The sequence below is a fragment of the Arvicola amphibius genome, chromosome 2 (assembly GCF_903992535.2).
Source record: "Arvicola amphibius chromosome 2, mArvAmp1.2, whole genome shotgun sequence".
NCBI lineage: Eukaryota > Metazoa > Chordata > Mammalia > Rodentia > Cricetidae > Arvicola > Arvicola amphibius.
The window spans coordinates 62,483,692-62,509,223 of NC_052048.2; the positions used below are offsets into that span (position 1 = coordinate 62,483,692).

Consider the following 25,532-nt stretch of genomic DNA (forward strand, 5'->3'; position numbering starts at 1 on the left):
TCCAGGACTCAATGACCCCCACAAGGGAGTAGACCTGGTGGGGAAATTGTGTCAGAGATGCACACTAGTTGCTTGAGTGGGAGGGGCCACAGCCTTTTACCAACACTGGGGGGATGTGGCCAGGCATGTCTGGAGTAGGGGCTTCCTGTTTCCTTCCGTGACTAAGGAGAGAATTTGGCACTGTGACAGTGATTTGGGACTGCATCCAGAGGGAGTGGAGGAGGGGTGGGGTGGGGAGGTGCTAGCTGGTAGCAGAGAGCTGTCGCCTGGCATCTCTGAGGCCCAGGTGCAGGTGCTGGCTAACAGCTAGAGTAGCCCTGCTTGGGCACCCATGGAGTTTCGTTTCTTTTGAAGGCCCTGGTAAGAGCTGGAAGCTGACTGAGTCTCGGGGGAGGCAGGGTCCAGACAGAATGACTTGTGTAGGCCACAGGGAAAGAGTATGGTGTCCTGGTGGGAGAAGGGAGATCCCCACAAAGGGGTGGGGTGCTGAGAAGAAAGGGGCCCAGGAGTGAGGACACACATCTAGGGAGGAGCAGAAGACTCCTCCCCATGCAGAGGATGGCTGGAGACAGGAGACAGGAGGGACGGATCAAGCAGAAACATTAAGGAGGGCAGCGGGGCTAGTAGGCACATCCAGGGGTGGATCCTGAGAGGCAGGTGGAGCTTGCCCACAGCAGGGCACTGATGAGCTGCAGGACAGGATGGGGTGAGTGAGGGCAAGGCCTGCAAAGGCTGTGGACTCCCAGGCTCGGCTGCAGAAGCAGTCTTCTGCCATGAGGTTTGGGGCCCCTGGCAGGCAGGCCGACCCTCCAGGGACCCCATTAACCAGACGAGACTGTCATAAAGTACAAGGTCTCCTTTCATCCCAGTTTTTTGAACCACCGCTGGTTGTTCAGCCTTATTCCCCACCTGGAGTCCAGCACACCCACTGGGGCCGGCCGTGCAGGCAGGCCCCCACCCTGCAAATAAACAGCTAGTAAAAGGGCCCAGGCCAGGAGCATAATGAGTGCCTGGGACCTGGGGGGGTTCATTCCCCAGGCTGAGCCCCTGACCAGCTGCTCCCACCAGGGGCTGTTTGAACCTCTGGCTCATTACTGAGCCCGTAAACCAGCCTGTTGAGGAATGGAGGTTGCTGGCAGCCCTGCAGGCAGCCTAGAGCTGACTGTAAAAGCTGGCTAGGGGAAGCAGGCACCTGCAGGAGGCTGGGCCAGGCAGCCAAGCAGGAGGTAAAGACAGAGAGGGGTGGCTGGGGCCAGCCTTGGTCTGCTTTCCTTCAATGCAGGGTGCAGTCTAGGCTCTGGCACTGGTATGAGGGCCATTCTTTGTGGACAAGTGGCCATGCTCTTCCCTTGGGAAGCTTGGAGAGTCGTGTGTGACTCTGAAGGCTGGGTTCATGGCGGCTTTGATGAGTTCGTTAGTTACTTGTTGCTGTGACACTGTACCGGATCTAAATGTAAGGCATGAAAGGATTCTTTTGGCTCATGGTTTAAAGAGAGACAGTCCATCATGGAAGGCATGGTGAGGTGATTCTGTAGTGTGGGAATGTGAAGTGACTGCCAATGTCTCCACAGAAGAGGAAGCAGGGAATGGGGGCGGTGGGGGCGTGGGGGTGGTGCTAGTAGTTAGCAGTCCTCCTCATTTCCCCTATTATATTTATTACTGGAACCCAACCCATGGGACGATGCCTCCTGCAGAGGGTGTTTTCCCTCTATTGTTATTCTGGAAACACCCTTACAGACACACCTCTATGTGTGTCTCCTCGGTTATTCTAAGTACTGTCAGGCTGACAATGAGGATTAACCACCTCCATGGCATCTGAGGCCAGACACTCCCATGGTTCCCTGGGCTACCCAGCTCTGATCTCCCAGCTTGCACCAGGAGATATGGGTCCAGGTCTCAGGCTGGCCCCAGAAGATGTTTCCTATACATACTTCCTGCCCAGGTAGATCCACAGTGAGCAGAGCAGCTCAGCGACAGTCCTTCAGATGGAGAGTGCTTAGACCCCCATTGGCCATCTCACTCCCATGCCTCCCAGGTGCCTGGTTCTAGAAGTAACTGACCAGTGGGATAAGGGAGAGCAACCAGGATGGGAAAGTGTTCTCTTCTAGAAGGAAGGAGAAACTTCTTGGTGGGTCCTGGAGGTGGAGGTGGCCTGGAGGAATAGGAGGGAGAGTCTGGGAACCTGCCTCAGTGCCAGCCACTTACAGCAGTGTGACTTGCTTCCTTCCAGTGACAGCGGGGGGTACACCCTGGTGCTCTCTGCCAGCCCACATGTCCTGGAGACCGCATGTGCACAGCCCAGTTTAGGGCTGAGAGCAGGACCCTGGAACCTGACTGTCTGTTTGAATCCCAGCTTGCTACTCCCTATTCTGTGCCCTGGACACTCTAGGTGCTTTGGGTTTCTCAGCAGGAAGCTTGCTTGTTGGAAGATAGTTCAGGACCCAGCCTAGGGAATGGTGCCGCTGACTTTAGTCTGGTCCTTCCTACATCAATGAACAGTTAAGTCAGTTCCCCACAGATGTGCCCACAGGCCAAGCTCATCTAGACAGTTCCTCAATTGAGCTTCTCATTTCAGGTGATTCTAAGTCATGGCACATTGACATTAAAAACTCCTGAGCACTGCCAGGCCCTTCTTACTCTTCCTGCTAGGACCTGGCTTGGACGTGACCCTCAGGGATACACTGCTCCACTGCCTCTACCTTGTAGCCTTCCAGGCTAAAGGGGCTTCCCTGTTTGTGGCCTTGGACAAACTTTTCTAACTTTGCTTCCCTGATCCTCCTCTGGGTCAGGATGCCTTCTGGAGACTTGACAAGACAGAGAGCAAGATCCCAGCTCGCGTGGTCTTCCAGATTTGGGACAACGACAAGTTCTCCTTTGATGACTTTCTGGGTAAGTCTTACTTCTGTCATCCTGAGTGCCCCTAAAGAAGCCCAGTGGAGGAGTTCAGGGTCACTGAGTCCCCAGCAAAATAGAAGTATGTGACGAAACAATGTCAGATCACAGTGCCCTTCAAGTAGGTCCCTAGCTGAGGTGTTCCTTGAGTCACGTTAGTGAGACTCATGAGGAAGAGCAGGGACATGGGTTACCTGCTTACACTGCCTGGCCTTACTTCTGATAGGGAGGTCCCAGGTCGTGCTAGTCTAGCAATATAGAGCCCAGAAATGGTGAGAATTGGGTCACTGCTCATCTCTGTGCCCCAGGGACTGTCCTAATGAACAGGGCTCTGGTTGGACAGCTTGAGGAGCCAGGCTGAGGCATGGAGACCTGGGCTGAAGGAGAAGGAGGCATGGGGACCTGGGCTGAAGGGTAGGGAGGCATGGGTGTTATGATTTTTTAAAAATGCTGCAAGATCCCCAGTGGCAGTAGGCAGGAGAAATGCTGTAGGTCCCCCAAATGGTGGTAGCAGGCCATGTGGCGGCAGGCAGCAGGCCCTGGGAGCAGCCAGTACCAGGCAGAGATGCTGCTGGTCCCTGAGCGGTACCTGGTCCCAGGCAGGGAGACACATGGCAGGCGGGCTGATCCCAGCTAGCCTGGCTGTGTGAGCAGGCAGCAGGTAGGAGGCACATTGACAGAAACATCGTACAGAATAGAATTGGATATTTATTACTTAGAGGAGGGGGGAAGGAGAAGAGGACAGAGAGGGAGAAAAGTGGGGGAGTGAGGCAGAAGTAAATCTGCCTCTCTGAGAGGAAGATGGAAAAAAGCGAGCACAGGCCGGAAAATGAAGATCAGCCTGCCTCAGTGGATGGGGAGGGAGTGGGCACGGCTTGTCTCTTAAAGAGTCAACAATCATAACAATGGGGACCGGGGCTGAAGGGCTGTGAGGCATGGGGACCTGGGTTGAAGGGCAGGGAGGCATGGGGTCCTGAGTTGAAAGGTAGGGAGACACGGGGACCTGAAGGGTAAGGAGGCATGGGACCTGGGTTGAAGGGTAGGGAGGCATGGGGACCTGGGTTGAAGGGTAGGGAGGCATGGGGGCCTGGGCTGAAGGGTAGGCATGAAGACAAGGAGGAATGGTCTGAGGCCGGCAGGGACTATTGGGAGAGAAACAGGTTAGTAACAGCCTTACCAAAAGTAGGAAAACGATGAAACATGTTCCGTCCATACGTGGGATATTGTTCATATACACAAAGAAAAGAGATACTGCTCCCGACTCCATTTGGTGGGCCTTGGAAATGTGCTGAGTGACAGGGGAGGAAGGATTTGCACCGCATAATTCCACATCTAGCCCACACCCAACAGATCTAAAGAGGGAAAGAAGGCTGGGGAGGTGATTCTGTCAGCAACGTGCTGGGTATACAAGCTTGAGGACTTGACTTCAAGCCCAAAACAGGTTTAAAAAAAAGCCGGATGTGGCAGCACTTACCTTTGATCTCAGCACTGGGAAAGTAGAGACAGGCAGGATCTTGGTACTCATTAGGCACCCAGTGTAGCCTACCTGATCAGCTCCAGGCCAGTGAAAGATCTTGTCTCAGAGGAAACATGGTGGACAGTCCCTGATGAGCAATGTCTGAGGTTGATTTCTGGCCTTTAAAGGCACAGGTACATGTATACACAAATGTATGTCTGCACAAACATGTGCACACACAGCATGCACGCACACACGCACACACACACAAAGCAACGGAGAATTGATGAGTGGGAACCATGGGGGAGCAGTGTCTGATAGATAGAAAGATAGGTTTCACAGGTTTCTTTTTGATGCCCGAAACATTTGGAATTAGGTGGAGCTCTATGGTTGCACAACTCCTGACTCTAGATTTGAATATGCGCAGAGTGGTGGATTTTTTTAAATTGAAGATTCATATTTATTTTATACATGAGTCTTTTTTCTGCATGTATGTATATGTACCATGTCCATTACCAGTGCCCACAGAAGCCAGAAGAGGGCGTCAGATCCCATCACTGGAGTTACAGATGGTCGTGATCCGTCATATGGGTGCTGGGAATCAAATCTGGGTCCTCTGCAAGGGCAGCGAGTGCTTCTAACTCCCGGCATCTCCAGCCTCTAGAGTGGTGCATTTTATGTGCATTTTACCACTGTTGGAACAAATAGTTAAGTCATGATAAAGACAGCCTGGGAGGTCAGAAGTCCCCATTCCAAGTTCTGCCCTGTCATCTGGTAGCAAAGGGGCTCTGAGCAGGTCACTGGTGCCCTCCTGCATGGCTCTTGTCTACAGAAGTCAAAGAGTAGTGTATTTTTGCACAGCCCTAGGCTCCTGATGGGCATGCTTGCCTGCCTCTGTGCTGGTCTTCCTGTCCCCCTACCCTTGTCACTCCAGGGCCATTTGCGGCACATGGGATGGGAGTACTTTGGGGAGCTCATTGTAATAGTGGGGTATAAAAATGATGGTTCTAGGTTTGAATTTTAATATTTTATCTGTTCTTTACAGGATTCTTATAGAAAAATTAGAAAGATAGAACTAAACAATGTATTCTTCCCTATTTCATCATTCAGAGATAGCCTGGAATATATGAATATAAATGAACACATCTGCATTATATCTGCATTTTATACATGTACAGATGCATGTTGTGTATCATTGTGTACCTCCTGTATGTGAATGGACTTGTCCCCTCCTGACCATAGGTGTATATTTACATGAACAGATGTCTGTCTGGCATTCTATCAGGCAGATGGACCCTGTTTTGCTTGGTTTATATCTCTTGGTGAATGTTGGCCATCTTCAGGTTCCCCATTGTGATTGGCCTCCACACACCATGGCAACTCTTAGAAAGGAAAAAATTTAATTGGAGCTGGCTTACCATTTCAGAAGGTTAGTCCATTCTCATAATAGCAGGAAGCAAGGCAGGATGCAGGCAAACATGGCGCTGGAGAGGTATCCAGATCAGCAGGCAGCAGGAAGACAACTGGCCCATGTGTGCCAGTTTCTAGCCACCCAGATGTCTGTAGGCATCACAGGAGTAAGATGATTCATGCCCACCAACAGATGATTGGATAAATAAAATGTATTGTCTCCCTATGGCAATATGATTCAACTGTAAAAACATATTGACATACAGGGATATGGAGAGACTGAAAATATTTTGCTCAATGAAATAAACCAGATGCCTAAGGGCAGATGTTTGTAACTATAAGAGGCATGTCCTTAAAGACAAGACAACACTGGTACCCAGGGCTGAGGAGACAAGAGAGTTACTGCTTAGCAGACAGTTTCTCTTTGAGGATGAGAACTGTCTGGAAATAGTGGTGACAGCTATGTAACATCATGACTGTATCTAAAGCCACTGAATTAGAATTAGTGGGGGTTGGCAGATGGCACAGTGGGTAAAATGTTTGCTATGCAGAAGAACGAGGACTTGAGTTTGGACTCCAGCACCTATAAAGAAACAAGTATGACAACATGTGCCTACAGTCCTGGTGCCGGGGAGGAAGACATGTGCCTACAGTCCCGGTGCTGGGGAGGAGGACAGAGGCTCACTGGCCAGCCAGCTGACCTTTGAGCTCCAGGTTCAGTGAGAAGGACTGTCTCAGAAAATGAGGGGAGAGTGACTAACGAAGACACCCATCTTAGTTAGGGTTTCTATTGCTGTGAAGAGACATTATGACCATGGCAACTCTTAGAAAGGAAAACATTTAATTGGGACTGGCTTACCATTTCAGAAGGTTAGTTCATTATCATAATAGCAAGAAGCAGGGCAGGATGCAGGCAACTATGGTGTTGGAGAGGTATCTGAGAATCCTGCATCCAGATCAGCAGGTAGCAGGAAGAGAACTGAGTGCCACCTGGCTCGGCTTGAACATCTGAGACCTCAAAGCCCAGTGAAAAACTTCCCCCAACAGGGCCATGCCTATGCTAATAAGGCCACACCTCCTAATAGTGCCATTCCTTTTAGGTCTATGGAGACCATTTGCTTTCAAACCACAACACATAATATCAACTTTTGATTTCTACATATATGAACACACACATGCACATCCCCAAACATTTGTGTACACACATACACACACACACACACACACACACCATGTCCTAGTTTGCTTTCTAATTGGTGTGATAAACACCACGACCAAAAGCAAGTTGGAGAGAAAAGCATTTATTTGGCTTATAGATTACAGTCCGTCACCAAAGGAAACTAAGTCCGGAAAGAACATGGAGGCATGGGACAAAAGCAGAAACCATGGGGGAATGTTGCTTACTGGCTCGTTTCCTGTGCCTTGTCCAGCATGCTTTCTTTTCTTTTCCAAGACAGGATTTATCTGTAGCTTTGGAGCCTGTCCTGGAACTAGCTCTTGTAGACCAGGCTGGCCTCGAACTTACAGAGATCTGCCTGCCTCTGCCTCTTGAGTGCTGGGATTAAAGGAATGTGCCACCACCATCTGGCTAGCGTGCTTTCTTATACAACTCAGGACCACTTGCTTAGAAGTGGCACTGCCTCCCACATCAATCATTAAAAAAGGAAATGGCCCACAGATATTTTCTAATGGAGGCATTTTCTCAATCAAGGTTCACTCTTCCAAGATGACCTTCACTCGTGTTAAGTGGAATAAATAAACCTAACCAGTGTATATACACACACATACCTACACTATATGGATGTGTGTGTGTGTGTAGCATGCATACATATATGTGTATGTATATATTCTACCATGATAAAAATCATTTTACGCAAATGAATGCATAAGTGCATGAAGGCCATGCATGTGTGAAGGGTTTTTACTGTTAGATGTACTGCAGAAGTGGGCATCTGTGCTAAGGTGAGGAAACAGAATGAGTAGATTACATGTTCATGTACAAATGGATGATGGGAGGCTGTGTGGAGAGAACAAGAGGAAATGGACAGGAGCTGGGGAGGTGGTAGATCTAAACCCTCCCCCTTGGCTGAGCCATGGGTACAAACTGAAGAGGTGACAGTGAGCTCTTGAGGCTGCCTGCCCAGAGTGGCTTTAAATGGACAGTGGTTGCTACATTCTCTAAGGGCACCACTCTGCCATAGGCTCCCTGCAGCTGGATCTGAATCACATGCCCAAGCCAGCCAAGACGGCTGAGAAGTGCTCCTTGGACCAGCTGGATGACACCTTCCACCCTGAATGGTTTGTGTCCCTTTTCGAGCAGAAGACAGTGAAAGGATGGTGGCCTTGTGTGACAGAGGAGGGTGAGAAGAAGATGCTGGCGGTGAGTCTGCTTTCCAGCCCGGTGGAGGGCAAGGGCTGTCTCTTCCATGGAACCCAGCGACACGGGCACACACTGTTCCCCCTCCTCTCTATTACGTTCCTCTGTGCGCACATGTGCAGCCAAAGGTCAATCTCTGGTGCTAATCCTTGGGTGCCCGGATTGTTTTTTTAAGATAGGGGCTCTCATTGGCTTCCTGCTCATTCGTTAGGATAAGCTGTCTGGCCAGCAAGTCACAGGGGATGTCCGGTTTCTGCTTCCCAAGTCCTGGAATTTCAAACACATCACCATGCCTGGGGTTCTGTGCGGGTTCTGGGGATCTCGCTCAGGTCCTAACGCTTGCATGACAAGCACTTTATTGACTGAGCCATCTCCCAGGCTCTTCTCTCTCCATCTTCTATTTTCTAGGGTTTTCCTCCCTCTTCCTATTCCAGCCTTCTTCTCTCAAGGCTCCTGTTGCAGGGAGACCTGTTGAACTGAACAAATGGCCTTCTGGAGATTGGTTCTGAGTATCTCTGATTGGTGCTTTCTGTTGGATGGATAGAGGCCTGCCTCTTCTGTTTGTGCAGGACCCTGTCAGGGATCATTCTTGCCTGACGGAGGTCTGCGCTGGTGGGAGGAGAAAGGGTGATTAGAGGAACAGTTTCTCCCTAGAGTCCAAATCAACACCAGAGAGGAAGTTAATCTCTGACTGGTTTCAGAGTAACTGACCAGCCCTCAAGTGGCCCTTGAAGGAAAATGCCCTTGTTATACAAAGACTTGTGATAACCAATAAGAAACACATCCCAAAGGGAAGTCAGCAAGCTATATGCACTGCTAGTTCATGGCATAGACATGCATGACGCATGAGAAGCGACTATTTTAGAAGCTGCTGTTTGGGCTATTAAATTAGATTAGCAAAACAAACAAACCAGAAATGTTCACATTGGTAAAGTTTTAGGAGACAGACCTCACTTCCTTCTGCCAGGGAATGCATGGCTTGTTACACTGTGTGGGGAGCAATTGGGTACCACACCATGCAGAATTTAACACGTCTGTGCCCTTGTACTTTGCCGTCCCACTTCTAAACTCTTGTCTCAAAAAAAAAAAAATCACTGGTTAAATTAAAACTTTAGGTTCTGGGATGTTTGTTGTGCTATTATTTATTCATTTCAAAGAGTTGAAAACAACATAAAATAAGCCAAAATAAGTAGTTATTAAATAAATTATGGTCAGCCAACCATAGGATGCTTTACAATCATTAGAAACCAAACTTTGGATAATCTGTAATTATACAGTGAAATATCTCCCCGAGTGAGGAAACCATGGAGCCGCACACACAGTGCCATGCCTCACACACTTGCAGCTCCAACCAATAAGAATGTTGGGAATCAGGAGCTGGAGGGATGGCTCAGTCTTCTAGAGAATCCAGCTCAGTTCTCAGTGCCTACATTGATTGGCACACAATTACCTATAACTCCAGCTCAAGGGGATCCAGTGTCCTCTTTTGGCCTCCTTAGTCACCTGTACACACACACACACACACACACACACACACACACACAATTAAAAATAAATTAGTAAAACAAGATAAAATACAGTAGTAGAAAGGTTAAAATGGTTAAAAAAAAAAAAAGGATGCTGAGAACACCTGTCTCCACATAGAATGGGTGGGGTGACCACCCTTCTGTATGTAGTTCTGTAACTCCTTAATGCTTTGTGGTTAGGACAACCCAGTGTTTAAAAAACATATTTATTATCGCAGCTTGCTTTTCTGTTGCTGTTCTAAACACCACGAACAAATTCAGCTTGGGGAGGAAAGGGTTAGTTTATTTGGCTTACAATAAACAAGGCCACAGTTCATCACCGAGGAAAGCCAAGGTAGAATTTCAGATGAGAACCTGCAGGCAGGACCTGAAGTAGAGGCCATGGAGGAGTGCTGCATCCTGGCTTGCCTCTTCTGGCTTGCTCAGCTACCTCTTCTTAGACAGACCAGGACCACCTGCCCAGGGACAGCCTCACCCACCTCCATGACAATTAATACAGACATGCCCAAAGGCCAATATTTTCTAGACAGTTCCTCAGTTGACTCTTCTCATTTGACTCTTCTCATTTGACTCCATTTTGGGTGAAGTAGGCAGTTGAAGCTGACTATGTGCGCTTGTTTTATTTGATGTGTCTCTGTCCGTGCCTAGTGTATGTATGTGTACCACAGGTGTACAGGGTCCAATAGGTTTCAGAAGAAGAGATGATGGCTGTGACTTACTGTCTCTCTGTGAGCTGGACATTGGACTAGGTTCCTCTGTGCGAGCAGTAAGCACTCTTAGCTGCTGAACCGCTACTCTAGCCCCATAACCCTGCATTTTTCAAAATAAAAATAGCACTTCAGTCCTTCTGTTTGTTCTGGGATGGCTCTGCTCTGGGTCACTGGCCAGAGGCTCCAATCAGGTTCCATTGATGTCCACAGGGCAAGCTGGAAATGACCTTGGAGATCGTTGCAGAGAGTGAACATGAAGAACGGCCTGCTGGCCAGGGGCGGGATGAGCCCAACATGAATCCGAAGCTAGAAGATCCAAGGTCAGTTGGTACAGAGCTTTGCCATGGCTTAGAGAGATGCAGGCCATGGACGCAGCCTTAGTGAACACTGGGCTCTTCTACTAATTCATGCAGCAGGTGCCAAACCAGGCAGAAGGTGCAGGCCTCTTGTCCTGGCAGTTGAGAGTCTGAGGCAGGAGGATAATGGGTTCCAGGCTAACCTGGGCTACATAGCAAGACATTGTCACTAAACCAAACAACAAAGCAAAGAGAACCTGTTCCCTGTGGGTTTGTGTCAAGCATACTGCATTAGGGTCCAGTGTCCTGGGATCTCCCCAGCTGCATAGTGACCTTCTTTTCACAGATGAGACTCAGCTTACCAAAGTTAAATGAGGTCATTCCAGCTAAAGAACGGAAGACGGGAAGCTGTTCTCCAGCCTCCTAGGCAGTTGCTGACTATAGTTTTGGAACTCAATTCAGGCCTATGCTTGACATCACCCACCATGGTGTTTTTGAAAGTGAGCATAGGTGTATGGTTTACTTTATCACAGTGCTGTCCCCATGCTGTGGGGTTAGAGAACAGGGAGAGGCACCTTTAACCCAGAATTCTGGGATCTGATGGACAAAGGAGGAAGTCCCAAGACCCAGGACTAGCCAGTGGATATTACAATGGCCAAGATTGAGATGCAAAGCCCCCTGTGTTTTCTGAGTGGTTTTACTGACCGAGGGGAGGGGTTTTGCAGTTCTTTGTTGGGAGCAAGTGAGTGCCATGGGCTTTTCTGGCTTCTTTATTCATTATCCCCCCCGATGTCCAGCTGTGTACACAGGGGCAGCCAGCCTGGCTTATCTGGGGGCCAATGTGCTCTCACTCACCAAACAGGGCATCCTGGAAGCTCAGCCCCACTCCCCAAGCATGTGATCTGTGGCTGAGTATGGGTTCAGAAGGGGAGAGGGCAAGAAGCAAGGGGTCCTGAAGATGGGGCTCAGTAGCACCAAGAACACGGGTGGCACAGGCAAGAATCAGCAGCAGAGGCTCTGGAGGAGGGGCGGAGGGCATGGAGGCAGGTGCTTCTCTCCCATAGCCAGGCTAGTTGACCCACTATCCCAGCTGAGAGCAGGGTCTGGAGGAAACGGTCCTCAGAGGAGCTTTGCTGACACTTGGGGTCTCACCTCCAGGCGCCCCGACACCTCTTTCCTGTGGTTTACCTCCCCATACAAGACCATGAAGTTCATCTTGTGGCGACGCTTCCGGTGTGCCATCATCCTCTTCATCATCCTCTTCATCCTCCTACTCTTCCTGGGCATCTTTGTCTACGCCTTCCCGGTAAGCATGGCTGCTGTGGGGAGACACTGACTTGGGAGAGTCCCATGTCTTCCATGTGTTCCCAGAGTCTGGTGGCAACCAGTGACCTGCTCCAGTGAGGAGATAGAACCCCAGCTCTTGGTGTCCCCTGTCTGGTAGGAGGGAGACAAAGCCTTGTCCCTAGGGAATCCTTACTCATTGAGCAAGTACCTAAGAATGGGCTATCAAGGCAGAAGTGGAGGTTATATGACTTCCTGGAGAGATGGGAACAAGTGGCTAGCTTGGAGAGCCAGTGAGTTGACTGCAGTTGCTTACTCCACTGCCTGAGACTCAGAGGCAGTTGCACACTGAAAAGCCCACTGTAGCATGGCTGGGAACACGCAGAAACTCCGTTCCTGGAGCTTTCTGCATGACTTGCACAGGAAACTTCATTGGTTGGAAAGTCTCTTCTTCCCAGGACTGTGTAATACTAGAGTATTACTAGAGTCCTTGGGGACGGACCTGTGAATCTTGTAAGTTTCAGGAGCATCTTGAGACTTGTAAGTTTTGTTTGCTTCCTGAGCCTTGATAATATCAGTTTGGGGGAAATTCACATGACAGGAGGCTTGATCCGAGGGTGACAGGGGAGCCCATTGAAAGGTGGAGTGGAGCTGGATGTGGAAGGGAAGGAATAAGGTGGTGGGACAGAGGACAACACTTGCTAGGTCCTCTGAGGTCCTTGCTTGAGTTTGGAGAAAGTAGGAATGAGCAGGGACTGTATCTGGAACCCCTCACAGGAAGCGTGCCTACTCAGGATACCTTACATCTGGTAAGAATAAGCTGGCATCTGACCAAGAGATACCAGGGTCTCCACAGCCATACCATTCAGGGCTGCTTGGTGCTTAGCTCCCTGGCTCTGTCTATGGTGGTTGTGGGTCAAACCTCTGCCCTCTGCTCCTGGCTCGTTGTGATGTTTTCTTTACTGAGCAGGAAGTTGAAGTCAATTGGCCAAACTGACTGAGGTCCTGGGTGGGTCCAGGCTGTGAGGGCTGAAGTTTGTGCCGTGTAAAGGGACACTTTAAAGAAAGGAAGACAGCAAGTACAGCACCAGGGTCAGGTCTTCTCTGGGGTGAGGGTGGTCTTGCAAGTACAGTGTCCTGTGGGCTGAGCTGCTACCAAAGATGACCTGGGGTCAGTGCCTGGCAGCTGTGGAGGTGAGGTAGAGGTATAGTGCCCCCCTCCCCCCGTTTCTGGCCTGTCTCAGGTCACCTTCTCTCACTTGGTATGGTCAGTTTCTACTCAGAGAATGGAGTGACTTGAGTAAGTAGGTGTCAGTGCTCAGGAGAGGAGGGCCTGCCTGGGGACCACAAGAGAGAAGCCGGGAGGCAGAATGTCCTAGGCCATAGTTAAGATACTGACAATTATAGCTGAGAATTTGGGGGCAGAGCTGGTGTAGACTTTGCTTCTTCAGGTATGGTCCAGTGAGCATCAGCTTCCGTGTCACTAGGAAGCTTCTGGGATGCAAAGTTCTGGGCTAGTTCAGCAGGAAGCTGCCCTCTAGGACAGTAAAGAAGGAAGAACCCCCTGTTGTAGGAAATGGAGCATTGTTCTTGAACTTAGGAACATGGGTTCTACCGACTTCCCACCAACTTCTGTGTGTGTGAGACCTTGTGTGGGGAAGGGGCTGGACTATGTGAGCCCCAGGCTGCTGATTGGCTCAGGTCAGGTTTGTTTGTCTCTTCAATTTGCTGTATGTTAAACTGGGTCCTTTACTTAAGGGCCTGGAGGGCAAGAGCATGCCCCAAGTGCCGTCACCACAACTACTTGGGTGCCTACCCAGCCCTTCCCAGCTGGGCCCAGCCCTGTGAGGCCCATGAGTGGCTGTCCTAGGTCTCGGAGCTGTGTCTGGAAGAAAGGCCTGTTCCTTTTATCCTGGGGGATCTTCCTGCTCCTGAAAATAACCGAGGACTACTTTTGGGGAGTCTGAGCAGAGAGCCTCTTCTGATGCCTGGGCTCCAGTAGCTTCGTTCCACTGCTTCTATTTTCCCTGAGTGTCTTTTTAATACACTGGCCTCCCAGAGTAGCATGTGGAGCACAGGTGGATTCCAGCCAGGGCTTCGGGATCCAGGGGCCAGTAGGATTGAGCTATAGGACTTCTGCTTGCGGGCCTGGCTCCAGCCCAGAATCCCATCTCTCTCTGTCCATGTCTCCAGTCACCTGGCCTGTTTCATGAAGGCTGGGCCTGTCTGCTCACCTGCTTTCAGCCAGGTGGGGCAGAAGAGCCTGTTGTAGCCAGTGTAGGGCACCATCTTGTCAGACCACCCCCACTGTCTTAGAGAGTCCCCTAGGAGGGTTGAACAGGGACTTCTGACTCCTCTGGCCCCTCTGAGCCTACCGGGAGCAGGGCCAGATTGGGGCGGCAGAAGCGATTTGGCGGGGAAGGAGGGCCGGCTTTGTTTCCAGGGTTGGCTTTCCAGGCCGGCGCTGGAGAACATACTGTCCCAATTAAGAGCCCTGTGTTGTGTTGTGTATTTTCATGGTGTTTGGGAGGAGTTGTGGGGAGGGGAGGCTTCTGTCAGGACTGCAGGAAGCGTTTTGTGGAGGGTGACCCCTCTCTAATGTCGGCCTCTGTTATGGATTGTCCTATGGCCCCACACCCCACTCTCTGGCTTTCTGGGCAGTGGCTTAGTGATGGGTTAGCCCTGGGCCTCCCGTTTGTTTGTATGAGATAGGAGCCTAGGAATCATGGAAATGATCAGAGACAGCTTTGCGATGGATAAAAGTGTCATAAGAGTAGTGTAGAGCCTGGCATGGGCCAGTCTGTAGGCAAGGGCTGAAGACCCAGGGGCCCTGCCTGCAGCTTTCCCCCCACCGAACTTTCCCTGAAGGGCTGACCGTGAGTCTCTATCCTTGTCTCTTTCTCCTAGAATTATGCTGCCATGAAGCTGGTGAAGCCCTTCAGCTGAAGATGTCTACTCTGGAGAAGGGCTGCTCCCTGGCCCAGGACTGGCTACTCCTCCATTGCTCTGGGACCCGGTGGTCTTGCACATACGCACTGAGTTCTTGGGATGACCCTAATTCCATCATCCTTTTCTCCCCCAACCCAGCTCTGTTTTGGATGAACTCTTGCCGATCTCAGTATAAAGCAGACAGAACTATGTTACTATGTGTCTACAGTCCCTGAGTGAGGGAGATTGTGTGGGTGGTAGGGGGTTATCTGGGGAGATTGGGGCACCAGTGGAGTGTTCTCATTTCTGGGCCAGCATTTTGGAGGCAGAAGCAGCTAGGGCGGGAGAGGGGGGGCTTGAGGCTTGATATCTGGTACAGTGGCCTGCTTCATCTGTCCCCTCCCTTCTGCAGAACTCCTCCCCCTCCTTCCCCACTTGACCTCCACCTTTCTGGGGAGGCTATCATTTGTTCAGGTGAGATAGACTCCATTGGGAGGGTGGCCTGACCTCGTCACACACACCTCTGCAGTTCTTCCTCGCTGCTTCCACAACTTTCTTAAAGCATCTGGCTGGATTCAGACACCTTTTCCTTGTGGTCTGAAACTTGGCCTTGGCGTTGTTCTGAAATTTCCTGCGGGAACCAGACTAATCCTCAGGAGCAGCAGGACCGCACTCAGAAAACGGCAGAGCTGGAAGGCTTGGCTCCCGAGGCTTCTGAAGAGAGGCCTCTGCTTCAGGGCAGGCAGTGCTGGCTGTCTCTTTCTGTCACCAGAGGCTTCTCCTATTTCCTACTGTGAGCTGGTTCCCCTGGCCCAGGTCTCTGGGCCAGGGAGGGATCCTTCCCCATACCCCTCTATTATTCACTCCCCCCCCCACCCAGGGCTATGGGTTTCAGGCTGAGGCGCCACCGGATTGACATGATGGAGCTGTACCCTGTTACCCTTGCTTCATGCTGGGCCAAGAGAACCTGGCAGCTAGGCCCCAAAAACTTGCTGCCTGAGCCCAAGAGGCAGAGACACACCTCACCCAGAAAACAGAGCATAGATAGAGCTGCAAGCTCTTTGGGAAGCTCCCACCTAGTGAGAAGGCTTTGCTGGGTCTATCCTGTGTCTAACAGTGTGTGACAGGAGGGATGGAAAGCCTTTGGAGGAACCAGAGAGGAAGCAAAGCTCGCTCAGCTTCAAGATGGGTTGGGGAGTTTGCTCATAGTACACCCTGAGGATTTCTGAAGGTGTGGAAGAGGAAGCTACCAGCCTGAGAGAATCAGAGACACACTGAAGGGTAGAGCAGAGGTAGTTTCTGCAGAAAAATTTAGCTTGGAAAAGGAAAAGAAATACAGTAAATAAGTAAGTTCATGTCAGCCCCCACCCCCACCCCCGGGTGCTATATTGTAAGAGGAATTGCGGTCTCCCCGCTACTTTGAAAGGGTCTGGAGGGCTACTGTGAACACTATTTTTTTATTCTAGTTGATAAGTAGTAGAAAATCTACTCAGATGAGTAAAAAAAAATCTCAATGGTTTCATAGAAATGAAGCATATCAAAGGACAGGCTTCAGGCAAAGCTTGATCCAGCTTCACACATAAGGACTGGTGCTTTCTCTGCTTTGTGTTCCTTGAGTTGGTTTCTGCTTACAGTTGGCCCTGTTCTGAAAGTTGGGCTTGATGCTGCTTCCTGAGATCACACTAGCCATTAAGCAAATCTCAAACATGGGAGTAGGGCTGTGGGATAAATGGCCAGCGAACACATGTCTGGCCAACAGGTATGATATTGAAATGCTTCATGTGGCAGGCCTAGGGTGGGCTCCATGACTACTCCCAGTGAGTTGCATATGGCTCCCATAGGCTGAGAAAACATCTTCTCATGGGGAAGAGCTTCAGAGAGGCACACTGCTCTGGGTGCGGGACGGTGAGAGGGAGGGAGAGAGAGAACCTTGGAGCAGCATGGAGTCAGATAGTCAGCAGGGCAGAACTTCAAGTGGTTCCAGAGAAGGGAGGGCCTGAAGGAAGGGTGAGGCCTATTGCAAAGACCTCTGTATACTAAGAAGACTGAATTTCATTCTGAGGCAACAAAAGAGCCCAGGAGGGTGCAAAGGTAGACTGACCCGGATCAGAACCATGTGTTTAAAAAGTAACTCTAGTCTAGTTTTTTCTCCTGGGAGATGAGCGTCATGTAGGGACAGAGTAACTTCAAGTATGTAACCACCCTAGAGGACTGACCTGCTGCAGACAGTAGCTGGGGGAGCGCACCTGTGTCTCAGTGTGGCCTGAGGTCACAGAGGCCAAGCAGAATGCTAAGCTGCTGGCGTCTGAAGGTTGTACCAGAATGCTGGCTCAGTAATCAGAAGTTCAAGGTAATTTACTCATTTGTGTAAGAAGTCACAAAAATGGAGTGGGGGCTGGAACTAGGCAAGGAGCAAGGGTTCATAAGATCTGCATGTATGAGGTATTGCATTTGGAGAAGGAGGTGCAGGCTGGCGGGTGCACTGAAGGAAGGGCCAGGAAAGAGAAGCAAAGGTTTGCAAAGACAGACTCTCATGGGACATGGAATCCCCACACTGTCAGGCTCAGGCACAGGCTGGATATGGTTCAGATCTCAGAACTGCTGTGGGAGGGCAGGATGCTCCATACAATGGCTGGGCCAGGACAGTCCCTACCCGGAACCTCAGGGATGAATAGGGTCATGCGGTGTAATCTCCATACATGACCTGATATCCTGGGACTGTGGGGTGGCAGATAATTCCCAAGCATCCCTGTACTTTCTGGTCTTATCTACTGCAGATGGTGGGACTGTTTATCAAATCCCTTTGGACAAGTGAATTCAAATGCATTCATGTATCCAGTATTGAGTTCTCGCTCCTCCTTTTATAGAAAGTTCTAGAAAGTTTCTTTCCCATATCCACACTTCACCCTCTCTTTTCTACCTATTATGATCAGACAGATCAAAGTAAAGCGACCGTCCTTGGCAATGACAGCTCTGGGAAGGGGCATTGTAATGAGGGAAGGTGGTGGGGAGGTGAGGGAGGCTTGGGCATCACTAGGAAGGCTTTCTACCAAATAAAAACACACATGGAGACAAATCCGCATCTTCTTGCTCTTACTCTTGTGGGAAATGCAGTGATGGCATCAGTGGCTGTTGCTTTGTGATTGAGCTGGGCCAGGCCAGGGGGCTGAAACACGGAGCATGGCAGAATGGAGGGGAGGGAACCAAGCCCTTAACCATCTGACTTTTATACAGGTGCCCTGCATGCAGGGTCACAGATTCCCTACAGCTCAGGCCCCCATTGGATGTGTTTCCTCCCCGAAGAGCCGCACTCACTCCCCAAGACCTGCTTAAACTTCTACCGCCCAAATAAGGTGTGCATGGGCACCACAGTATCGTACGCGTTGTGTGTGAGTTGAGTGTGTGTGTGTGTGTGTGTGTGTGTGTGTGTATACAGCAGAAGTTAACCACACTCCTATTTTTTTTTTTAAACAGGGTTTCTCACTGAACCTGGAACTCACTGATTGGCTAGACTGGTTAGCCAGTTAGCTCCAGGGACCTGTCTCTTTTTGCTTCCCCAGAACGAGGATCACCGACATGCACAGCCATGCCTGCCTGGTGTTTTAAGTGGGTCCTGGGAGCTTGTGTGGCAGGCACTTTACCCACTGGGCCATCTTCCTGGTTCCTATTATACACATTATTTATTACAATACTTTCCCCACAGATGTAGCCAAGCGTTTTATTCTAATAAAAGCAGGCAGTGCTGTAGTTTCCTGGTAGTGTGTTACCCTCCAGCAAGTGATACCTTTCCCAACTCACGCAGAGGCACCGCCTACTCCTTCACAAGCCTCTACCACCCTTCCAGCTATTGAAGAAAACTGACTGAGTATAAGCAAGCATGTCAACAAGCAAGTGGCATTCTTCGATGATTTCTGTCGTAGTTCCTACCCTAGTTCCCTCCAAGATAGACTGTGGCCTGAAAGTGTTTTTTTAAATATTTTTTATTTATTATATACAGTGCTCTGCCTGCATGTGTGCCTGCAGGCCAGAAGAGGGCACCAGATCTTATTATAGATGGGTGTGAGCCACCATGTGTTTGCTGGGACTTGAACTTGGGACCTCCAGAAGAGCTGTCATTGCTCTTCTCCCCTCAGTCATCCCTCCAGCTCATCTAAGTGGCTTTTTAGTCAGTGTTTTATCACAGCGACAGGAAAGAAGCCAGAACGGGGTCCTTAGGCCTCAAGGGTTATAGTGGGCCCTGTATTCTTACTTCTCCCTGCATGGTGCTGACCAAGGTTCTTGCTCTGCTCTTATGTCCACTGCCCACACATGAAGCTGCATGCGGAATTGCACTAGAGCCCTGTCTTTCCAGATGCCTGCACTCAGCATTTCAGCAGAGCTGGTGCTGGCGCCCCAGTATCCCGCAAACAATCTGCTTCTCAGCCCAGTGTCAGGGCTTCTGCACAATTCTGCCTAGCCACCTGCCTTCCTGAAGTGCAGAGCCCGCCTTTCTCCTTATCCTTTAGTCCTCTACGCCCTGCCCCCGGGCTCCAGTCCTGCCTAGCTTCTACCTTCCTTCACTGCCTCAGGAGGGAGTGAGACTCACCTCTCCTTGCCTCCGGTACTCTGCCTCACCTGGCCCTGCACCATGATGGCTCCGGCCTGTTCGTCCACAGCCTGTCTCCAGGGCTTTGATCTCATACCTGCCTTCAGTGGGTCCTCTACTTCTTTAACTGATGGAATTTTTCTCGGGGCTGCCTGCAAGTCTCTTCAACAGCCAAGCTCTAAGAATCCACTCAAGAGGACTTTATGTTTTAAAATTCTGTTAGTTTGCAACACTAGAGAACATTCTGGTAGCAAAGTGAGGGGGGAAAATCTCACTGTTAAAAATGAGTTCAGTCAAAGGTATGGCCTCTTGTATTCCTGCCTCTGATGTTTTTAAAGATTTTCAAGAAAGATTCTACACACATGCATACCTACACAAACATGTAAATGCACAAAACACTTGTACACAAACACATACGCAAATACACATGTATATATATATTAGTACAATCATGTACTTACAAATATTACTTATACAAACAGATACACACACAAATACATATACAAGCATACAAAACACCGTACATGCATGTACATAAACATACAAACAGGTATACTTGCAAATGTAAAACACAAATGCAAATGCATATACATGCATAAATGCATGCACACATAAGCATATATATTTGCAAATACACACCAAAGGCATATATGAAACACATATGCATACACGTAAGCAAGCATGTACCCACAAACGTGCCTATGAAGATACACATCACACAGACACAAACGCACACACATGCACTCACACACATCATTCTCTACTTCTGTCTGGTCTGGTGTGGACAGTTCTGGCTGGGCAGACAGGAAGGTGAGCAGACCAAGAAAGCGCTGCACACACAGTGACCGCTCTGCTTCTCTCCTTTATGCCCCAGCTCTGGGGACCTCAAGTTTGTCGCAATCCTCTCTTCACGTGTTTCATAAATGTGGGATTATGGGATTTCCAGAGGAACCAGGTGGGTGTCCCCTGCCTGGGAGCTGGTGACAGCCAGGGCGTTGCGAGGGTTCACCTGGCTCTCCAGTTCCCTCCTCATGGAAGGATACTGAGGGTCGGCCTGCAGTGGCTTTCTTGACCTGTGCTCTGGGTAAAGAGTGCCCACTTCAGCTCCTCCCTGTGACCTGGTCTCTGTGTTTGGCCTCAATTTCTTGCCTTTGTCCCTGAGCATGCCCCACCCCCTCTCTGACAGATGAGTTAGATGTGAGCAGAGACTGATGTGTTGTCAGAGGCAGACAGAAGGACAGTAACAATGCTCCAGCAGGGAGTCCAGGTGCCTGTGAGCTGGAGCTCAGGTGGCTCGTTCCACTGGTGGTCTGAGCCAGTTCCTCTGCCTTCTCCACTCTCTCAAAATATGGGAGTAAAGGAGGAAGCAAGCAAGGGGCATGGCCCGCATAAGTCCCACACTCAGGTAGGCTGGCCTGGCACCCCACTTTCCTAACTCAGCTGACTGGGGGCTTCCTAGGGTTCCACTTTCTTCCACTGGGGCTGTGTATGTGTATGTGTGTGTATTGGGGGGTATGTTCTGCTCTAGATGTCAGGAGCTCACCCAAACCTTGTCCTCATGCTGAGCTTGGACCTACCTGTGCCCTTGCCTGGCTCAGGCCTAGGCAGGAAACTGTTTTTGTGATGGTTCAGCAGGTAGTCCTGGGAACTTTCAAAAGCTCAGTTTTCAGACTTGACCAAGAAAACACACACACACACACACACACACACACACACACACACATACACAGAGTTATTGGGAAACTATCACACCCAGAATAGAACCACACACACATAGACAAAAACATACACAGCGGGACCATTCACAGGCACACAGTGGGTCCATTCATAGGCACATAGTGGGACCATTCAAACACAAGGGTAGTAAGTCTAAATGCTTTCTGCATTAGTCTTGCCCTTACCTGATTGGTCCTCCTTACCAGGTCCACTCCAGAGAGGAGAAGAGAATCAAAGATGTCTCAGACAAAGGGAACAGGAAAAGATAGCACTGCCGGAAATTCCAGGAACAGTACCCTCTTGGACCTCCCCAAAAGTGAAGATGCAGCTGGCTGGCTCGGAGACATAGCCACTAGGGATGGATGGCTTAGGAGTACTCCCACAGGGGTCTTGCTGGCTTTGGAGCATTCTCCAGCACCCCCACTGCAGAATGGCCAGCGTGGGAGCACTGTTACTGGCAGGCGGATGGCTTGTGAACATCTTCTCTGCAGGCTGGCTGGTTTGGGAGCATCTTCACTGGGGTCCAACTTGGGAGAGTAATCTGTTACAGGGACCCAAGTGCCAGAGCAGTGGGGCACAGTTCTTCCAGGGCCAGAGAATCACCAGCTGGAAGATGCCAGGCTGCAGAGCTTCTGGGGTATGGTGGTTAATGACAGGGTGCCTGGAGCCCCAGACATAGTGCTCTGTGTCCTGTTTGACAGGCTTCCAAACAGAATTCCAACCTTGGGGACAATGGTGGCCCTCCCTTAGGAGTATGAGGACTCTACTGATGAGCCTGTCACAGGTGATTGTCATGCCTTTACAGAGACACTCTGGGATCCTCTGGGTGCCAGAAAAGACTGGAAAGGTGAGGGGCTCCTCTAATCTGAGGGTGGTGGACGTGGGGAAGGAGCTGGGGCACCTCCTGAGATCTGAGACTGAACTACCATTCACCCTCGTCTCCTGCAGTGAGTCCAGTGTGATCTTATTTCACAAGATTCTGTGAGCACCTCAAATGTGCTGCAGACCTGTGGAGTCAGTCAGCTATGTCTGGTCAAGGGTCTTTGTAGGCCTGACCACAGGCAGACACAGGCAGAGGGTCAGGCACCCTGAGCATTCCCTCTGAGCGTGTGTGCATGCGTGTGTTTCCCACTGTCAGCCAGAACACACGCTGGAAAGGCAGGCAGAAAAGCGTGCATGGATGTGGCCGTCATCAGGGATAAATTAATCCCAGACATGTAAAGTGCTTGCTTTCTTCATTCTCAGTTCAGCTGCAAATTCAATTACGACTCTCTGCCAGCTACTGAAATGAGGGGACAAGGAAGTACGTGGCTAGGCTTGGAAAATGGGGCAGGGCAGGGGACCCTTCTGGATCTGCCTCCTTATCCCCCCTGCTGTTGTCCCAGATCCAGGAAAGAGTGGCAGACATTCCCTAGTTCCCCAGTCAGCACACAAGCTGGCCTAGAGGCCTGGGGGAGTGTGGAAGTGGAGGAGACAACAGAGAAATCCTGGCTGAGGCTCCCTACGGAGGCCTGGGGGGCCCTGGGGCCTGGTGAGGCCTCACAGCTCATATGCTCACCCATAAGGGAGGAAAACATGGGTCTCTCAGATGGAGTATATTGTCTCCCTGAAACTTCCCAGGGGCCTCCATGGGGTCTGGTAAGCAGAGTCTGGTTTTTCTTCAAACTCTCCTAGACCAAGGTCCTAGTCTTAGTAGCTCAAGAATGTCCCTTAGAGGTCAGACTATCCCTGTGGATCCCCTTTCTGTGAATTGTGTTCACGCCTGCCTTAGTGTAGGCGTGACAGACGGGGAAAGGGGAAGTGTGGATAGATCGATGGAAATAGTTTCCTTTTTTGAGTGAAGAGCGGGTGGTGTAATAGATTAAGTAAAATGCTGCAGATCCCTAAGTGGCTGCAGCGGGCCCCAAGACCACACTGCAGGTCCCCGAGCAGTGGCATGGTGGGCAACGGGCAGCCGGACCTGAGAGCAGCCAGTCCCAGGCAGGAATGGTGCAGTTTTCCAAGTGATTGCAGTGATCCATAAGTCTTGTGGTAGGTGAGAGACCTTGATGGGACAGCAAGTCTCATGAGGAGAGACAGACAGAGGGTCACGCCATGAGACCATTGCTGCAGGTCTCCGAAGACAGCTGGTCCTGGGTAGGGAGTACACAACAGGCAAGAGACAGAGAAACATGGATAGGCACACCATGCAGAGTAAGGTTGGATATTTATGTATGAAGGGGAAAGGGGAGAAGGGGGGAGGAGGAGAAGGAGAAGGAGGAGGAGGAGGAGGATGAGGAGGAGGAGGAGGAGAGAGAGGGGGGGGGGAGAAGGGGAGAAGTGGGAGAGACAGAAGCTACCTCTTTGAGAGGGAGATGGAAAAGAAAGAGATTCAGGCTGGAAACTAAAGATCAGCTTGCCTCTGCAGGGGGGAAGGGGCGTGGCTTGTCTCTTAAAGGGACAGAGCAGACGTTACAGGTGGGTTTTGAGTAAACATTGGAGACAGTGAGGTCCAGAGAAAGGAAAGTGGGGACAAATGGTCTTAGTGATCCTGACAGGGAGTTGCTAATGAAGACTAAAGTCCCTGGAGTGAAGTTCTCGCTGGGAAGGCCTTGTAAGCAGTGGAGACAGCACCTTGGGGTTCTTGTAGACCTAACCTCGGCCTCATCCCTGAGAACTCGGATTGCCCCAAGAATGAGATCAGGGCCCAAGGAACACCCCTAAACATGAAAGGCAGGAGGAGGGAGCAGGGAGGAGTAGAGACTAGGATCCGGGAAGTGTAGCTGTGAGTTGCTATGGCAGCCCTTAGGCCCAGCGCCAGGTATAGGACAGCTCCATCTTGTATTCCCCTCTCCTCTTCTGTCTATGTGAGGTAGACAAACTCTGGGAAGAGAAGAGGCTAGTGAGCTTCCAGAAACCCAACCTCCTTTACCCCCGGTGCTGCTTTATTTGGGGGTGAAGCTGAAGCTGGAGGTCAATCTCCCTGCAAGGTAGGTAGGCCTTAGGAGGAACTCTGGCTCCCTTGAGCCAGTCCTGCACTAGGCACAGGGGCTGCTTAATTGGCATTGGCAGCAGACAGCCATTGTTTTCCTTTCTTTCTTTTTTATGTTTTTCCCTCCATCCCTCCCTCCCTTTCTCCCTCCCTCTCTCCTTCCTTCCTTCCTTCCTTCCTTCCTTCCTTCCTTCCTTCCTTCCTTCCTTCCTTCCTTCCTTCCTTCCTTCCTTCCTTTCTTTCTTTCTTTCTTTCTTTCTTTCTTTCTTTCTTTCTTTCTTTCTTGACAGGGTTTCTTTGTAGCTTTGGAACCCATTCTGGAACTTGCTCTGTAGACCAGGCTGACCTTGAATTCACAGAGATCCTCCCGTCTCTGCCTCCTGAGTGCTGGGATTAAAGGCGTGCGCCACCACTGCTAGCCAGGTAGGTAGCCGTTGTTTTTAATTTGTTTGTTTCTGAGACAAGCTCTCTAGCCCAAGTTAGCCTCAGACTCCCTGTGTGACTGAAGATCTCCTTGAACTCTGGATTCTCCTGTCTTCTGCTCCTAAGGGCTGAGATCACAGGCTTGCACCTCCACACCCGGTTTTGAAATAGCTGTTTTAAGTCCCGGTTTTCAGATGAGAAATGTAAAACTCAAGGGAACAATGTGCAGAGGTGGTACTGGCCCCATGACAGAGGCGGTGTTTGCCTTTACTTGATGATGTTTATGGAGTAACTGCCATGCTCTGACCTGGAGCTAATGGAGGAAGCCTTGCCTGTATAAAAATAAAGGCTCCAGTCATGGCGCCTGAGAATGGGGACTTCAGGTGGAGGCTGAGCGAGTGATAGGTGGAAAGATGAAGCCAGGTGAGATTTTAAAATGGGCTGTGTGTATATTCCTCTGAAATGACTGCCCTTTTCAGAGGGTGGCTGAGATGAGAGCCATATTGACCTGGGAGGGTATGCACAGCAAGTGGTCATGTGCAAAGGACCCAAGAAAAGCCAAGGCTTATCTGTGGCCCCTGTCTCTTGTGTAGTTCACCTTAAACTTCTGGACCAGTAGAACCTGTGGGTCTTGCTTGTCAGCTTGATGGGATTTAGAGTCACCATGGAAACAGATCTTTGGCCCTGTCTGTTAGGAATTACCGAGATCATGGAGTTCATGGAGGCAGGAAGACGTGCCCTGTGTGAACAGAACGATCCACTGTACTGTGTGAACAGCACCATCCACTGTGCTGTGTGAACAGCACCATCCAGTGTACTGTGTGAACACCACCCTCCAGTGTACTGTGTGAACACCACCATCCAGTGTACTGTGTGAACACCACCATCCAGTGTACTGTGTGAACACCACCATCCAGTGTACTGTGTGAACAGTATGATCCAGTGTACTGTGTGGACA

The 25,532-nt window shown here is 50.3% G+C and overlaps 1 protein-coding gene across 7 annotated transcripts in view; it reads left to right on the top strand.

Annotated features, from left to right (window-relative positions):
- Positions 1-15,094, top strand: part of Dysf (dysferlin) — a 201,247-nt gene extending 186,153 nt beyond the window's left edge. For all 7 annotated transcript variants that reach the window (XM_038318221.1, XM_038318219.1, XM_038318223.1 and 4 more), the window contains 5 exons: positions 2,790-2,889; positions 7,960-8,138; positions 10,582-10,691; positions 11,826-11,973; positions 14,859-15,094. In XM_038318221.1, the coding sequence (XP_038174149.1) occupies positions 2,790-2,889; positions 7,960-8,138; positions 10,582-10,691; positions 11,826-11,973; positions 14,859-14,897 (576 nt within the window). In that variant the 3' untranslated portion in view covers positions 14,898-15,094. The remainder of the gene's footprint in view (positions 1-2,789; positions 2,890-7,959; positions 8,139-10,581; positions 10,692-11,825; positions 11,974-14,858) is intronic.
- Positions 15,095-25,532: the final 10,438 nt, after the last annotated feature.